General features: G+C 24.8%; 1 protein-coding gene across 3 annotated transcripts in view; it reads right to left on the bottom strand.

Annotated features, from left to right (window-relative positions):
* Positions 1 to 390: 390 nt before the first annotated feature.
* LOC101235239 (putative leucine-rich repeat-containing protein DDB_G0290503) overlaps positions 391 to 18,321 on the bottom strand; it is an 81,218-nt gene continuing 63,287 nt past the window's right edge. For all 3 annotated transcript variants that reach the window (XM_065818672.1, XM_065818674.1, XM_065818673.1), the window contains 5 exons: positions 11,959 to 12,058; positions 8,382 to 8,504; positions 1,806 to 1,852; positions 931 to 1,053; positions 391 to 793 (listed from right to left, as the gene is read on the bottom strand). In XM_065818672.1, the coding sequence (XP_065674744.1) occupies positions 733 to 793; positions 931 to 1,053; positions 1,806 to 1,852; positions 8,382 to 8,504; positions 11,959 to 12,058 (454 nt within the window). In that variant the 3' untranslated portion in view covers positions 391 to 732. The remainder of the gene's footprint in view (positions 794 to 930; positions 1,054 to 1,805; positions 1,853 to 8,381; positions 8,505 to 11,958; positions 12,059 to 18,321) is intronic.

Below are 18,321 nucleotides of genomic sequence, written 5' to 3'. Positions count from 1 at the left end.
TTTCAACTTAATTAAAATTTTTCAATTTAAGACATTTTTATAAATGCAGGTAATTTTTTTCAACTGTGATTTAATAACTGCCATCTGCGTGAAATAGATAAAAAAACTCATTTTTCTATTTTTTTTTTAGTTAAAAACTTGTCTTTTTAACGCTAAACTATTACTTAAAAGGAATAAAATTTTAAAGGAATTGTCTAGTAAAATAAACTTTAAAAAAAAAAAAAAAAAATGCTCCATATGCAGCTATATTTAACGTTTTCTGTCAGATATGTAATTCATTAGGACGTAAAGCGAATAAATTTTATCCACCTTTACTAAATTTGATGACTTTTTCTCTTGTATACGTTATTAAAAGTAACTCTAAACTCATATAAAAATAAATAAAAATTGTTTATTACTCTAAAATATATTATTCGCATTTATATTTTAGTTATACATTATTTACATTTATTAAAAAGTATATGTTCAACAGTAGAAATAAATAGAATATTAAATTGATAATTAATAAATTATAATATTTTCGACTTAAGTCAAAAGCTTTACTATAAAAATACAATTACTTTTTATACTCTTTAGAACGCGTATATATTAAAAATTTACTAGAAACACAAAAAATTAATTTACAATAGTAATTTTTAATGAAACAAATTCACCTAAACAATTTATATTTCACAATAAATAATAAGAGAGGTGGTAAAGGCGCAAATCTTGACATCCGCAAAACGAATTGAGTCAAACTTTGTCATTTTCGTGAAACGACGACCATAATTCATTGAAACGTTCGTCGTATGAGCTATCAAAAACGATCGTAATATTTTTAAGAGAAATACTGTTTAATTTAAAAAAATAATCTTCTCAACAGATAGTATTTAGTAGTAAAAAAAACAAACAAACAAACAAAAAAAAAGTTTAAAAACACTTCTTTTTAACCTTTTATTGAAATTAAGTCGCTCAATGTGGTTCTGCTTTTGTCTGACAATATCTTTTAGATCGTTCAGTTCATTTTCATAAGTTTTTCGAAGTTTATCAAACTCTTCATTTTGTTCTTGCAACCTATAAAATAAATTTTTTTTTTCAATAGAGACATTGAATTTCAGAGACCTTTTTTTTTGGAAATGTAAAAAATTGTCAGAATAAACGTTCCATGGAAAAAAAAAAAAAAAAAAAAAAAAAAAAGCATATCAAAGATGCATCAAGTTTAGAGGAAGCGCAAATAAGTTTTTATCAAATTTGTAATATATTTATGTGTAAGAATAAATACAAAAAGTTTTGGAAGAAGTAATGCATATAGCAGGACGTAAAATATTGTAATACATTGTAAAAAATGCATATATTATTATTATATATATATATATTAGAGGATAATATCGAGTGCAGTGAAATAAAGACAAATGATTGTTTCAAATGAATTTTCTCGTAATAATATACTATGCAACAAAAGACTAAAAGAAACGACATTGTTTATAAATCTCACTGTGTTAAAACTGAAAAGAAAACATTTCTATTAAAAGATTAGGAAACGCCCATTGAATTAGATAAAGAAAATATAATATGTAAATTTTTTCATCTTCAACTTCAGAAAAACTCTGAGCATTTAAAACAAGTGATAAAGTTATCTGCTGATTTTAATGTAAACAACATGCCTATGAACTAATCTTGTAGTAAAAGAAACCATTTTTAAGAATTTCGTCCTGATTTTTGTACTTTGTATAAAAATCAGGACTTTTCCCTTTTACTTAATCCCAATATAAAACAAGCAAGGTACATAGTATAATACGAACTTAGATAACAGAAAAAAATTCTACCTTTGATTCAATTGATTAAGCTTTTTCTTTGCTTTTAGTTTGCTGATCTATAAAATTATAAAAAATATTAAACGATGTAAAAACATAGAAATACTTAAGAGCACTATCTGATTTAAATCACATATTCTATTATTCTATTTTAAAAGTGCACCCTATATATGCATATATAACTGTGAATATATATATATATATATATATATATATATATATATATATATATATATATATATATATATATATATATATATATATATATATATCAGTCTTCTCCGTTTGAAATTTAACTCTAGTGCACGAAAAAGCGCTGGCTATTGAAATTGAAATAAAAATAGCAAAAAGAATGCTTTGAATAAATATTAGAATAAAAATTAAAAAAAACGGATTTTGTTCAAAAAACGAAAAAACAAAAAAGTTTTGTTGCAATTTAAAACAAAACGCTTTTATTTTTTTGGCAAGCGCTTTTTTATGCACTCGCCAAAGCTTTTGCAGGCGTGTGGGCGAGTGCGAAAAGACTTGAGCGCGAAAGCGCTGACTAAACGGCGAAGACTGATATATATGTGTATATATACATATATATATATATATATATATATATATATATATATATATATATATATATATATATATATATATATATATATATATACATATACATATATACATATATACATATATACATATATACATACATACACACATACATACATACACACATACATACATACATACATATATATATATATATATATATATATATATATATATATATATATATATATATATATATATATATATATATATATATATATATATATATATATATATATATATATATATGTATATATATACGTATGTAAAGTATATAAATAAATGAGTATATGAGTCAAGCACAATATCGTGTTATCTGAGGGTAGATACATGTTTCTTTAAGAAATCACATTAGTCAGACTTTTTAGTCAACGCCTTGTAAAGTATTAACTGAAAAGTCTGACATGTATGTAACATGTGTATACATGTATAACATGATTTCATGCTTCATCATATAACATGCCTCATACAACATGATTCCATGCTTCATCGTTTCTTTCCAAAAATGATTGGTGTTTCTAAAATGACCCATTCAAATAGAGTGCTCAATGTTCTTAAAGAACAGAGCAATAAAAAAATTAGTAAAAACACTTATCTAATTTTGTCTTCAACAGGCTGTTTCTCCTTCTGCATCAGGATTCTTCCTGATGAACCTACAGAAGGAGAAACAGTTCGAAAACAAAATTATATAAGTGTTTTTACTAACATATATAAATATATATATATATATATATATATATATATATATATATATATATATATATATATATATATATATATATATCATCTTAAGCAGATATTAAATCTCATCTTGGGCAGATTTTTCATTCTTCTCATCTTGGGCAGATGTTAAATGCATCCTGCTACTGTCTTGTAGAAGGCCTCCTAGGCAAAGACTTAAGGGGTTAACAGATTCTATCTGTTGACCAGCCTTGCAGCCTTTCTTCATCTATTAGGCTGACGCAGATGTATTTTTAATACATTGTTTCCAGTTTAGGACGTTGAATGCTGGATCTTCTTGACTCAATGCATGGGTTTTGCTTGTGTCTCCTCTAATGGTGCCCCTGTTTGTACTTTTGGTGTGCATTGCGGAGGCCACATTTGGAGCCCTTTGTTATGGCTTAGGGTTTATTAATAGTAATGAGGTAATTGCTTGGGCTATTAAACAGTGTTCTCAGTACTTCTATGCTTTGAGTCAAGTTCTTCAATAAATTTAAAAATGAATAAAGTACCAAAAACTATAAAACACAAAAAACCACCATCATCACGAAGTTCTCTAAACCTATCATTCACTAATATTCATAGTCTTTGAGGTAACTTTTCTTCTGTTGAGTCTTATCTCTTGCAAAGTTCACCAGACCTACTTGCTCTTTGTGAGACTAATTTGAGTTCAGCTGTCTCATCTTGCAATATTAGTGTTGATGGTTATCTTCCTTTAATTCGTAAAGACTCCAACAGTCACATGCTTGGCCTGGGCATTTACATTTGTAAGAAATCACCCATTTGTCGTAAAACTAGGTTTGAATCCACAGATTACTCTTTCATGTGCTTTCATTTAGTACCATTTCACTCTATCGCCTTTCTCTTTGTTCTATATCGCTCTCCTTTATCTCAAGACAGCACTCTTTTTGATGTTATTTCTAATCATATTGACCAAGCCCTCTCTCTTTATCCATCAGCTAATATAGTTGTTGTCGGTGACTTTAATGCTCACCACTCTGAGTGGCTTGGCTCTAGTGTCGATAATTCTGCGGGCATTAAAGCCCACAACTTTTGCCTTTCTCAATTCCTAACTCAAATAGTCAACTTTCCAAATCGCTTTCTAGACAACCTGAATCATTTACCTTCTCTACTCGACTTAGGTCTTGTTTCTGATCCTAGTCAGTGCTCAGTTTCTCCACATTCACCCTTAGGTGCTTCTGATCACAGTTTGATCTCTCTAAAACGAATGTCTCATTCTTCTTCATCATTTGAATCCTCCTATCATGGTACCTCTTACAACTACCTTAAAGCTGACTGGGACTCTTTCCGTGATTTTCTTCGTGATGGTCCTTGGGTAGAAATCTTTTGTCTTCATGTCAACAAATGTGCTTCTTACATAACTTATTGGATTCAGGCTGGCATGGAATCTTTTGTTCCCTCTCGACAATACCAGGTCAAGCCTCACTCTCCTCCATGGTTTTCCTCACACTGTGCTGCTGCGATTGCCAATCGAAACCGTTACTTCCATATCTATCAGCAAAACAATTCTCAAGAAAACAGGCGTCTGTTTATTACTGCGAGAAACCATTGCAAATAGGTTTTGTCTAACGCCAAAGCCCGCTATTCTCAGGTCATAAAATCTCATATCTCATCTCAAAAATTAGGCTCTCGTGACTGGAGAATCTTTAATTGTACTAATAATAAGGGCAAATCTTTAATTCCACCTCTCTTGTATGGTTCAGACTTTGTCACCTCACCTAAAGACAAAGCTTAATTGTTTGCTAAAAACTTTTTATCAATATTATCTCTTGATTCTACTAGTTGCGTTCTACCTGATATTGCCAACAAACAGGTTGATCCATTGCTTGACATTCGTACCACTCCAGCTTCTGTATCTAAAGTGATTTCCTGCCTAGAATCTTCTACAGCTTGTGGCCCGGACAACATACCTGTTATTGTCTTGCAGAAGTGTTGTCCGGAGCTGTTGTCTATACTCTCAAAACTATTCTTTCTGACCATCAGTATGGATTTCGATCTTCTCGTTCTACAGTTGATTTGCTAACAGTAATAACTGATAGGTTTTATCGTGCATTAGATAAAGGTGGAGAGGTTAAGGCCATCGCTCTTGACATTTTAAAAGCTTTTTATAAAGTTTGGCATGCTGGTCGTCTCCATAAGCTTTCTTTTTATGGTGCATCTGGCAACATCTTTAAGATTATTGAATCCTTCCTTTCCAATCGTAGTATAAAAGTTGTCCTTGATGGACAGCACTCTTCTTCTTATTCTGTAACTTCAGGAGTTCCTTAAGGTTCTATCCTTGGCCCTATACTCTTTTTAACTTACATTAACGACCTTCCAGATATTCTCACATCTAAGGTGGCATTGTTTGCTGATGATACTACCATTTATTCTTGTCGTGATAAGAAACTAACACTCTCTGATTGCTTGGATGGGGCATTTGAGCTTGAAAAGGATCTCACTTCTGCTACAGCATGGGGCTCACAGTGGCTGATGAACTTCAATACAGATAAAACTCAATTTTTTTTAGCCAATCGTTATTGCAATAATTTAGATCTTCCTATATTTATGAACGGTGATGTACTCGATGATTCATCTACTCTTCATCTTCTAGGATTAACTCTTACTTCCGATCTTTCTTGGAAACCATTTATCAAATCAGTTGCAAAATTAGCATCTGCTAAGATTGCATCTCTTTATCCAGCTTGTCACTTTCTTACTTCGGATTCTATTCTTTATCTCTATAAATCTCAAATCCGGCCTTGTATGGAATACTGTTGCCATATCTGGGGCAGATCTTCTAATGATGCCCTTTCTCTTTTAGACAAGGTGCAAAAACGCATTGTAAACATAGTTGGACCTGCTCTTGCAGCCAACCTCCAACCATTATCACATCGTTATAATGTTGCTTCTCTTTCTCTTTTCTACAAATACTATAATGGACACTGCTCTAAAGAGCTAGCGTCTCTTGTGCCATCTACTAAAATTCATTCTCGTGTTACTCGTCATTCAATTAACTTGTCATCTAATCCTTTTTCTGCAACTGTTCCTAAGTGCTACAAAAACGCTTATTCGTCTTGTTTTTTTCCTCGAACATCAGCTCTTTGGAATTCGTTTCCTTTATCTTGTTTTCCTGATTCATACAATTTGCAATCCTTTAAGTCGTCCGTCAATCGTTATCTTGTTCTACAATCTTCATCTTTTCTCTATCAGTAACTTCCACTTCTAATTAGTGGTTGCTTGCAGCCTTGTTGAAAGCGAAGATGTTTAAAATATATATATATATATATATATATATGTATATATATATATATATATATATATATATATATATATATATATATATATATATATATGTATATATATATATATATATATATATATATATATATATATATATATATATATATATATATATATATATATGTATATATATACATATATACAGTTATGGCCAAAAAAAGAATTGTTTTTAATATTATTCAGAACATCAAGCCAACAGATAGCATCAATCTAAAAAAATCTGGTAGAAGACCAAAAACTATTACTCCAAAAACTGACATACTACACTGTTATGCTGTGAAAGATATATAGATTTTATGATCGCAAATTCTAACTCAACTGCCTCCTAATGTGAATGTCACACATTTTTAAGATACCTTGCCAATGACTTTAGTCTTTGATTATACTGTGCTGCATTAGAGACACATTTTTCTCCCAAAAAAAATTGTTTAATTAAATGAAGCGTGATTCATTAGCAGCTTTAGGGGGAGTTTATCTTGGAGTTTTCCCTCTAGCATTATAATTTCCTATTACTTATTTTTACTATCGATTTTAAATTTCTGTTTCTATTATATGATGATCACCAATATTTTACTTTAAATTATTTAAATGAAAATCATTTTGAAAAAGTAAAATGTTATTTATTAAAATACGTCAGTTTCAAAAGTAAAACCTCATTTATTTAAATATGTATATAGTTGAATAATATAGTTTTACAGTAATAGTTTTACAGCAATAGTTTTACAGTAATAGTTTTACAGTAATAGTTTTACAGTAATAGTTTAAAACAACATTGAGCTATTAACAAAATAATCAAAATTACACAAAAGAAAGGTGGAGTACAAATCATTTACACAAAAGAAAGGTGGAGTACAAATCATTTACACAAAAGAAAGGTGGAGTACAAATCATTTACACAAAAGAAAGGTGGAGTACAAATCATTTACATAAAAGAAAGGTGGAATACAAATCATTTACACAAAAGAAAGGTGGAGTACAAAAATTTACACAAAAGAAAGGTGTAGTACAAATCATTTACATAAAAGAAAGGTGTACTACAAATCATTTACATAAAAGAAAGGTGTAGTACAAATCATTTTAGGTATAAGATTTATTAAAGTGTTTATTACTAATATTGCATTTGAGAATTATATTCAATAATTTATTTTTAAACTAAATAAAAATATAAAATAAACATGTTTTATATTGTTACTGACATAAAGACACTTTTTTTCATAACTGGATTTCTTTCCAAAGCTGCAGTGTCCTCTATGATCAAAGAAGCTATTATAATTTTTTAAAATTGTTCTAACATCAAGTTTTTTACGCCAAAATAAAGATGCTTACAAATATTCAAAATGTTAAACATGTTAGATATTTCTTTTTTACCTTAGAACCAACTTCCAACTAAAGAATTATTTTTAAGACAATATTACTTAACTAGAAATCAAAAGAATTAAAAAGATGACAATTTTTTTTTTTTGATAGATCAAATTTTAAAATGAAATAAAAAAAACCGCCAATATATTGAAACTTATGAAAACAATTTACCTTAAAATTCAAATTTTAAAATGAAATGCATAGAAAAAAAAAGACCAATATATTGGAATATTGTATTTTCTCAGAAAAATATTAAATATCTGGGAGTCCAATTCAGTTATGAGCAATATTAAAAGACAATTCAGTTATGAGCATAAGACAGAATAAAAAAAGGAGAACTTAAGATTTTTCCAAGATCAGAAAAATGCTCAGAAGTAGTTTTTAAGCAGATATATAAATGACAAACACAAACAAACATTGAATGTAGACAATAAGGATTAGATGCAAAATGTTTCAGTGGTTGTTCAAGAAAACCGAAAACAAATTTTAGAGAATTTTTTTAGAAAGATCTTGTTATGTTGAAATTAATTATTGTTATTTTAAATGCAAAATGTCACTTGTATATTTACATTTGAGCATAATTAGAACTAAAAAAAAAAAATCCACCTTCAAATTATGTTGCAATCTTTTCAGCTCAACACTTTCTTGATGAGAAGCCAAAACTTCCTCACTTTTTTTTTGGTTCATTATATCAGTTAGGTTGTCTCTTTCTTGTTTTACATATTCTGCCTGAACAAATATTATTTAATATTACTATTTAACAATAAATATACAAAGATTTTGTTGAAAAAAAGTTTTTGAGAAAAATAAGGAAGTTTTTTTTAATGTTAATTCACCTGCCCAAGCCTGAGAAGGCTACTACAGACAAGGGGTTTACTTAATTGTAGTTATAACCCTTTTTCAACTCTATAACTCAGAAACACAAACTTTGACAAACAAGGCCGCTGCACAAAGAAACAAGTTAAGCACAGTACTACCAGGGACATGGTGGGGATCGAACTCGAAACCTATCACTTATGAAGCGAGCACTTTACTACTACATCACTACCACATCAAGTATAAAACACATGCACACAAGCAAAAAGCATGAAAGCATAAATTTTACTTTTTATTCCAAAACTTATTTAAAATTTAGATTTTCCATTATAAACTAATTAAAAAAAACAACTTTATTTTACTTCATAAAAATATTTCCACTCCTTATCAATTATTTATATATAATATATAATTTTATATAAACATGTATAATTTTATATATATATAATATTTAATTACATATATATAATATTTAATTATATATAAATATAATATATAATTTTTAATTATATATATATAAATATATATATATATATATATATATATATATACATATATATATATATATATATATATATATATATATATATATATATATATATATATATATATATATATATATATATATATATATATATATATATATATATATATATATATATATATACATATATATAAATATATATATATATATATATATATATATATATATATATATATATAGATATATATATATATATATATATATATATATACATATATATATGGTTTCCACTATTAAAACTGAGGCTAAAAATAAGGATTTTAAGGGGATTTAAGGAGATATTTTGCTAATATTTAAGAAGATTTGTTGCGAACGACAATTTTTTGAAAGAAAAAATAAGGAGAATTTAAGGAGGAAACAATTACATTAAAAACAGAATCTTTCTTTTCTTAATAAACTTTATATATAAACAGGTAAACTAATATAAGTTAATATATAACAATACATAAGTAACAAGCTTCATCAAAAGTTTGTAAAAGAAATATTCATATTTTTTTGTGGAAATTCAACCATAAATGGTGATCAGACATCAGACAGCAAGCAAACAGTGAAGAGAAAAAGCTTTTCTTTATAATCTATGTACACATTAAGACAAGAAAATCACATATTTCCTTCTTGAGCTTGTCAATTTGAACATCAGCAATCTTTCCCTTACTCTTAAGTTGCTGGAGGTCATACTAATGAAAAATCAACATCAATCTTAATGGTTGAAAGTTAGTTTGCGTAATTAGATAAACCTATTTTTAATAAAGACTTGTAGTTTTGGCATTTGCAGGAACTTCTAATCAAATAAGCTTAGAAGTTTAGAAGTTGTGTAGTAGTTCTAAAAAAAAGAGTTATTGGTTTATCAGTTTGAAGAAACTAAAAAAAAAAAAGTTTGTAAGAATCCATTAATAATATGTAATGCATATTTTCTACTACACAACTTCTAAACTTCTAAGCTTATTTGATTAGAAGTTCCTGCAAATGCCAAAACTACAAGTCTTGATTAAAAATAGGTTTATCTAATTACGCAAACTAACTTTCAACCATTAAGATTGATGGATTTGATATATGCATAAGGACAAGACCGAACTGTCAAGCCCAAGTGAAATAAGGGAAAAATTAGGAGAGAAAGGGTAAAAAAAAAAATTTAAATAAAAAGATATTTTGAACAGAAGTTTAGAACAAAACAAAGACACTCTAGTGAAGCATAAAGTAAAAAATTATAATAATGATGATAATTTAGACATCGCCTATGTAATAGAAATTATAAACTCAGACTCTTAATAAAAAATCATGACCAACGCGCAAAGTCTAAAAAAATAGAACATGAAATAGAAAACTTAATGTATTTGCTTAAAGAAGGAATTAAACCTGATCAAGCTAGATATGTTGATGTTAATAGAAAAAAATAAATGTTGAAAATATAACAAAATCAACAACAAAATTTATAACAATGAAATAAAACTAAGTACAAACTAACAAAAACAAGTACTTGAATATGTATATATATACACATATACATACAAACATACATATATATACATACAGACATACACATATATACATACACACATACATATATATACATACAGACATATATATATATATATATATATATATATATATATATATATATATATATATATTTATATATATATATATATATATATATATATATATATATATATATATATATATATATATATTTATATATATATATATATATATATATATATATATATATATATATATATATATATACATACATATGTATACACACATGCTTGCACACGTACATACACACATAACACATACATACATACATACATACATACATACATACATACATATATATATATATATATATATATATATATATATACACACACATATATACATATACAAACATATACATATATACACATATATACACACACATATAAACCAAAAGGGGAAAGTAGAAAGATAACAAAAATCACGGTGTTACAAGATCCAATTAGAATTAAGAGGTGGACTAATGTAGGTGAAACTCAATCCTAAAAGACACAATATATTCACTAATGATGTTTCGGAGAGCCTGATAAAAAATGACTAGCATTACTCGTCAGGGATGCATCCTTGCTACCTTTTATATCTATTTTTAACTCTAAAGTATAATATCTTGTACAAACAGTATTACTCTCTTCATTGCGCTCGTGTCCATTTAACCTTTTTTTTACAACTATTTAGTGTAAAACTCATCAAAAAGAAATAAAAAAGTTACTTCAGCTTGTTCAGATATATATATATATATATATATATATATATATATATATATATATATATATAAATATATTTATATATATAGATATATATATATATATATATATATATATATATATATATATATATATATATATATATATATATATATATATCTGTTCAGATATATATATATATGCATATATATGCGCATATATATATATATATATACACACACATATATATACATAATATACATAAATATACATACATATCTAAATAAATATATACATATATATATATATATATATACATATATATATATATATACATAATATACATAAATATACATACATATCTAAATAAATATATACATATATATATATATATATATATATATATATATATAATATATATATATATATATATATATATATATACATATATATATATATATATATATATATATATATATATATATATATATATATATATATATATGTATATATATATATATATATATATATATATATATTTATATATATATATATATATGTATATATAATATATAGAATATACTATCTCATAAATACGCACCACTTTTATAACTTGAGATAATGTTTCTTTTGTGGTCAAGTCCATTTTTTTCAGAGATTCAATTTCTTTCATTTGATGATTAATTTGTTTTTTCTGCGCTCTGTTATACAAGATGAAATTTTATTTAATGAAACAACAATTTCGAAAAAAAAGAGAAACATAATGATTTAATTTTAAACTAAATGATTTTGAATAAATAATTTTTGAATAAATCTAAAAATTTTGAAAAAACATTTATTTTATCTTAATTTACCATATAATAAGGTTTTAACAGAAAAACAATATAGAAAATGAAATTTTGTTCACAATTTCAATAATTCACCCCAAGTAAAGCAATTTTAAAAAACAATAATTGAGTGTTTAGCTTTGCGTACTTAGATCAATAAACTAGTATTATATTTTAAACAGGTTAATTTTTGAAATAAGTGCCAAATCTAGACAAATTTTTCAGAAAAAGCGAAAAGAATGAAAAATAAATAAATTTTTTTAGTCATTATAAGTAGAGTGTGTCATTTAATAAGTAGAGTGTGTCATTTAAAAAGAAGTAGAGTGTGTCATTTAATAATAAGTAGTGTGTCATTTAATAATAAGTAGGGTATGTCATTTAATAAGTAGAGCGTGTCATTTAATAATAAGTAGGGTGTGTCATTTATTAATAAGTAGGGTGTGCCATTTAATAATAAGTAGAGTGTGTCATTTAATAAGTAGAGTGTGTCATTTAATAAGTAGGGTGTGTCATTTAATAAGTAGGGTGTGTCATTTAATAATAAGTAGAGTGTGTCATTTAATACTAAGTAGAGTGTGTTATTTAATAACAAGTAGAGTATATCATTTAATTTTTTTTTGTCATAACAAAGTAGAGAGTATCCTTTAAAAAATGTATGAAGAAAAGTCATTTTTAAAAAATAATAAAATTTTTCACAAAAGTGATTTTTTTGAAATAGAAATTATTTTTTAATATACAAAAAGAAAACTGTGTATGCTCGAACAGTTTGAAATTCTTTTTTTGGTGTTGAGCAAAATCATTATCTGATACATCTTTGGGCTGTGGCTAGGTAAGCCACAATATAACCTTATTGAAAATTTGATGACCTTTTTTTTCTTCAGGACAAATTAAAGAGAATAATGTAGAAAAAAAAAGCACTTTTATTCAATGCCACCAAATCTCAGTGAAACCTTGAACTTTACTTGTTACTTAATACCTTAAATTTTGGTATCATAATCGTTTAATATCATAGTTACTTGATGCTACAGCTTGTAAAACAGATAGTAGTGTTTACTCTGGTATTTGATAACTTTTAATTAGCATAAAGTTAGTTTTGAATCAACATGATTTGAATTTTATATAGAACCATAGGAAGTTAATGTCCCAACAACAAATTTAGTAAATCATTTAAGATTATAAAGGTTGCTACCATATAGCCCATGAAGAGAAACCCATATTCTGCAAAATCAGAATGCAGTTGTGAGTCATCTACTATGGCAAACAGGTGCTATTTGTAAGATTGCAAACAATTGAAGAGAATTTCTAGCATTGATATATGTTGAAGTAAAAATCACCAGAATATATTACTTTAGCTATCAAATAGATACAAGGTTAAACATCTTTTTTCTTAATTGAAGCTTTTTTCTATAATCTGCAATATATTCTCTCCGATTTTTTGTGCTTCTACCTGTTTCTTTTTAATCTTTACCCACCTTTTTCTCCAGAAATTACGAACTCTATTAACTACAGAAATATTTCCTTTATTGAAAAGATTAGGAAAATATAAACCATAAACTTTTATTACGTCCGTTTTATTATCTTTTCAGCCATCCAAAAAGAACAAAAAAAAAAACAAAAAAAATTAAGACTAATGTGTTTTCAAGATGGAATTCTTCACCTAAATCCATTTTCTTTTACACCCTATCAACCTTGATAACTAATTAAAAAAATGTTTTTTATTTAAGAGGGTTCTATTTATCTAATAATAAAAGTTTCTTAAGAGTTTCTTAAGAGTTTCTTAAGGTTTCTTGAGGTTTCTAATACCAGTTTCTTATAAAAAAACAAAAATTATTCTACTTCTTAACTAAACTTCGTTGATTATAACAAATCAACGAAGTTTAGTTAAGAAGTTATAATCAATAATCAATGTATTACTCCATTTTGCAAGTTTAATAAGTAATAATAGTAAGTACTATTTTTCTCTTAAACCTGTGTGCCATTTCATAAATATTTCTCTTAAACCAGTGTGCCATTTCATATTTCTCTTAAACCAGTGTGCCATTTCAAAAATATTTCATTTATCAAATATGATTTAAATATAATAAATCCAAATATATTACTTTTTAATGCAGTCAAAATAGTAAAAAAAAATAGTTGAAGGTTAGCAAAAATTCACATAGAGCTGAAAATTGGTACCGAAGCTAGAAACATTATTAAAAATATAAAAAGTCCCTAGTGACATCTACAAAAAAGGTTATTCAAGGGAAAAGGATAAAAACTTTTGTGGTTTTGCTAGTGCATTTTACTATTTACATAAAAAAAAAGTTTCTGTGACTTTTCTCTGATCTTGGATTAGAACAACAAAATTTTGCTAAGTTTTAGGGGGTTTTATTTGTTTAGCCGTTCTAAAATAAATTACATTTAATCAAAAGATTTAGGGGGTTTTATTTATTGTTTAGCTGTTCTAAAATAAATTACATTTAATTAAAAGTTTTAGGGGTTTTTATTTATTGTTTAGCCGTTCTAAAATGAATTAGGTTTTTATCATTGTGATATGAAAAAAAATTTAAAAGTATTAATTAAGTATAATTTTTATTAATTAATTTTTTTAAATACAATTTTTTTAAAGCCATTTTTATGAAACCTGTTATGATAAATAATTAACAAATATTTTTTCGCAAGATTTTTTAAACTAAATTTTCTGTTTCAAACTAAGTTTTAAACGCTAAAAGTATTTCATCGCATTATACGAAATTATGCGCGTTCAGTTTGTCTTAAACAATATTTCATCTGGCTTTTGCAGTTAACACATTTGGTTATTGTTAAGTATTTCTCATATAACATTATTGTTAAGTATTTCTCATATAACATTATTGTTAAGTATTTCTCATATAACATTATTGTTAAGTATTTCTCATATAACATTATTGTTAAGTATTTCTCATATAACATTATTGTTAAGTATTTCTCATATAACATTATTGTTAAGTATTTCTCATATAACATTATTGTTAAGTATTTCTCATATAACATTATTGTTAAGTATTTCTCATATAACATTATTGTTAAGTATTTCTCATATAACATTATTGTTAAGTATTTCTCATATAACATTATTGTTAAGTATTTCTCATATAACATTATTGTTAAGTATTTCTCATATAACATTATTGTTAAGTATTTCTCATATAACATTATTGTTAAGTATTTCTCATATAACATTATTGTTAAGTATTTCTCATATAACATTATTGTTCAGTATTTCTCATATAACATTATTGTTCAGTATTTCTCATATAACATTATTGTTAAGTATTTCTCATATAACATTATTGTTAAGTATTTCTCATATAACATTATTGTTAAGTATTTCTCATATAACATTATTGTTAAGTATTTCTCATATAACATTATTGTTAAGTATTTCTCATATAACATTATTGTTAAGTATTTCTCATATAACATTAATGTTAAGTATTTCTCATATAACATTATTGTTAAGTATTTCTCATATAACATTATTGTTAAGTATTTCTCATATAACATTAATGTTAAGTATTTCTCATATAACATTATTGTTAAGTATTTCTCATATAACATTATTGTTAAGTATTTCTCATATAACATTATTGTTAAGTATTTCTCATATAACATTATTGTTAAGTATTTCTCATATAACATTAATGTTAAGTATTTCTCATATAACATTATTGTTAAGTATTTCTCATATAACATTATTGTTAAGTATTTCTCATATAACATTATTGTTAAGTATTTCTCATATAACATTATTGTTAAGTATTTCTCATATAACATTAATGTTAAGTATTTCTCATATAACATTATTGTTAAGTATTTCTCATATAACATTATTGTTAAGTATTTCTCATATAACATTATTGTTAAGTATTTCTCATATAACATTATTGTTAAGTATTTCTCATATAACATTATTGTTAAGTATTTCTCATATAACATTATTGTTAAGTATTTCTCATATAACATTATTGTTAAGTATTTCTCATATAACATTATTGTTAAGTATTTCTCATATAACATTAATGTTAAGTATTTCTCATATAACATTATTGTTAAGTATTTCTCATATAACATTATTGTTAAGTATTTCTCATATAACATTAATGTTAAGTATTTCTCATATAACATTATTGTTAAGTATTTCTCATATAACATTATTGTTAAGTATTTCTCATATAACATTATTGTTAAGTATTTCTCATATAACATTAATGTTAAGTATTTCTCATATAACATTATTGTTAAGTATTTCTCATATAACATTATCGTTAAGTATTTCTCATATAACATTATTGTTAAGTATTTCTCATATAACATTATTGTTAAGTATTTCTCATATAACATTATTGTTAAGTATTTCTCATATAACATTATTGTTAAGTATTTCTCATATAACATTATTGTTAAGTATTTCTCATATAACATTATTGTTAAGTATTTCTCATATAACATTATTGTTAAGTATTTCTCATATAACATTATTGTTAAGTATTTCTCATATAACATTATTGTTAAGTATTTCTCATATAACATTAATGTTAAGTATTTCTCATATAACATTATTGTTAAGTATTTCTCATATAACATTATTGTTAAGTATTTCTCATATAACATTATTGTTAAGTATTTCTCATATAACATTATTGTTAAGTATTTCTCATATAACATTATTGTTAAGTATTTCTCATATAACATTATTGTTAAGTATTTCTCATATAACATTAATGTTAAGTATTTCTCATATAACATTATTGTTAAGTATTTCTCATATAACATTATTGTTAAGTATTTCTCATATAACATTATTGTTAAGTATTTCTCATATAACATTATTGTTAAGTATTTCTCATATAACATTATTGTTAAGTATTTCTCATATAACATTATTGTTAAGTATTTCTCATATAACATTATTGTTAAGTATTTCTCATATAACATTAATGTTAAGTATTTCTCATAACATTATTGTTAAGTATTTCTCATATAACATTATTGTTAAGTATTTCTCATATAACATTATTGTTAAGTATTTCTCATATAACATTATTGTTAAGTATTTCTCATATAACATTATTGTTAAGTATTTCTCATATAACATTAATGTTAAGTATTTCTCATATAACATTATTGTTAAGTATTTCTCATATAACATTATTGTTAAGTATTTCTCATATAACATTAATGTTAAGTATTTCTCATATAACATTATTGTTAAGTATTTCTCATATAACATTATCGTTAAGTATTTCTCATATAACATTAATGTTAAGTATTTCTCATATAACATTATTGTTAAGTATTTCTCATATAACATTATTGTTAAGTATTTCTCATATAACATTAATGTTAAGTATTTCTCATATAACATTATTGTTAAGTATTTCTCATATAACATTATTGTTAAGTATTTCTCATATAACATTATTGTTAAGTATTTCTCATATAACATTATCGTTAAGTATTTCTCATATAACATTATTGTTAAGTATTTCTCATATAACATTATTGTTAAGTATTTCTCATATAACATTATTGTTAAGTATTTCTCATATAACATTATCGTTAAGTATTTCTCATATAACATTATCGTTAAGTATTTCTCATATAACATTATTGTTAAGTATTTCTCATATAACATTATTGTTAAGTATTTCTCATATAACATTATTGTTAAGTATTTCTCATATAACATTATTGTTAAGTATTTCTCATATAACATTATTGTTAAGTATTTCTCATATAACATTATTGTTAAGTATTTCTCATATAACATTATTGTTAAGTATTTCTCATATAACATTATTGTTAAGTATTTCTCATATAACATTATTGTTAAGTATTTCTCATATAACATTATTGTTAAGTATTTCTCATATAACATTATTGTTAAGTATTTCTCATATAACATTATTGTTAAGTATTTCTCATATAACATTATTGTTAAGTATTTCTCATATAACATTAATGTTAAGTATTTCTCATATAACATTATTGTTAAGTATTTCTCATATAACATTATTGTTAAGTATTTCTCATATAACATTATTGTTAAGTATTTCTCATATAACATTATTGTTAAGTATTTCTCATGTAACATTATTGTTAAGTATTTCTCATAT

This window comes from Hydra vulgaris, chromosome 15 (assembly GCF_038396675.1).
Source record: "Hydra vulgaris chromosome 15, alternate assembly HydraT2T_AEP".
NCBI lineage: Eukaryota > Metazoa > Cnidaria > Hydrozoa > Anthoathecata > Hydridae > Hydra > Hydra vulgaris.
This window is presented reverse-complemented; position numbering and strand designations above follow the sequence as displayed.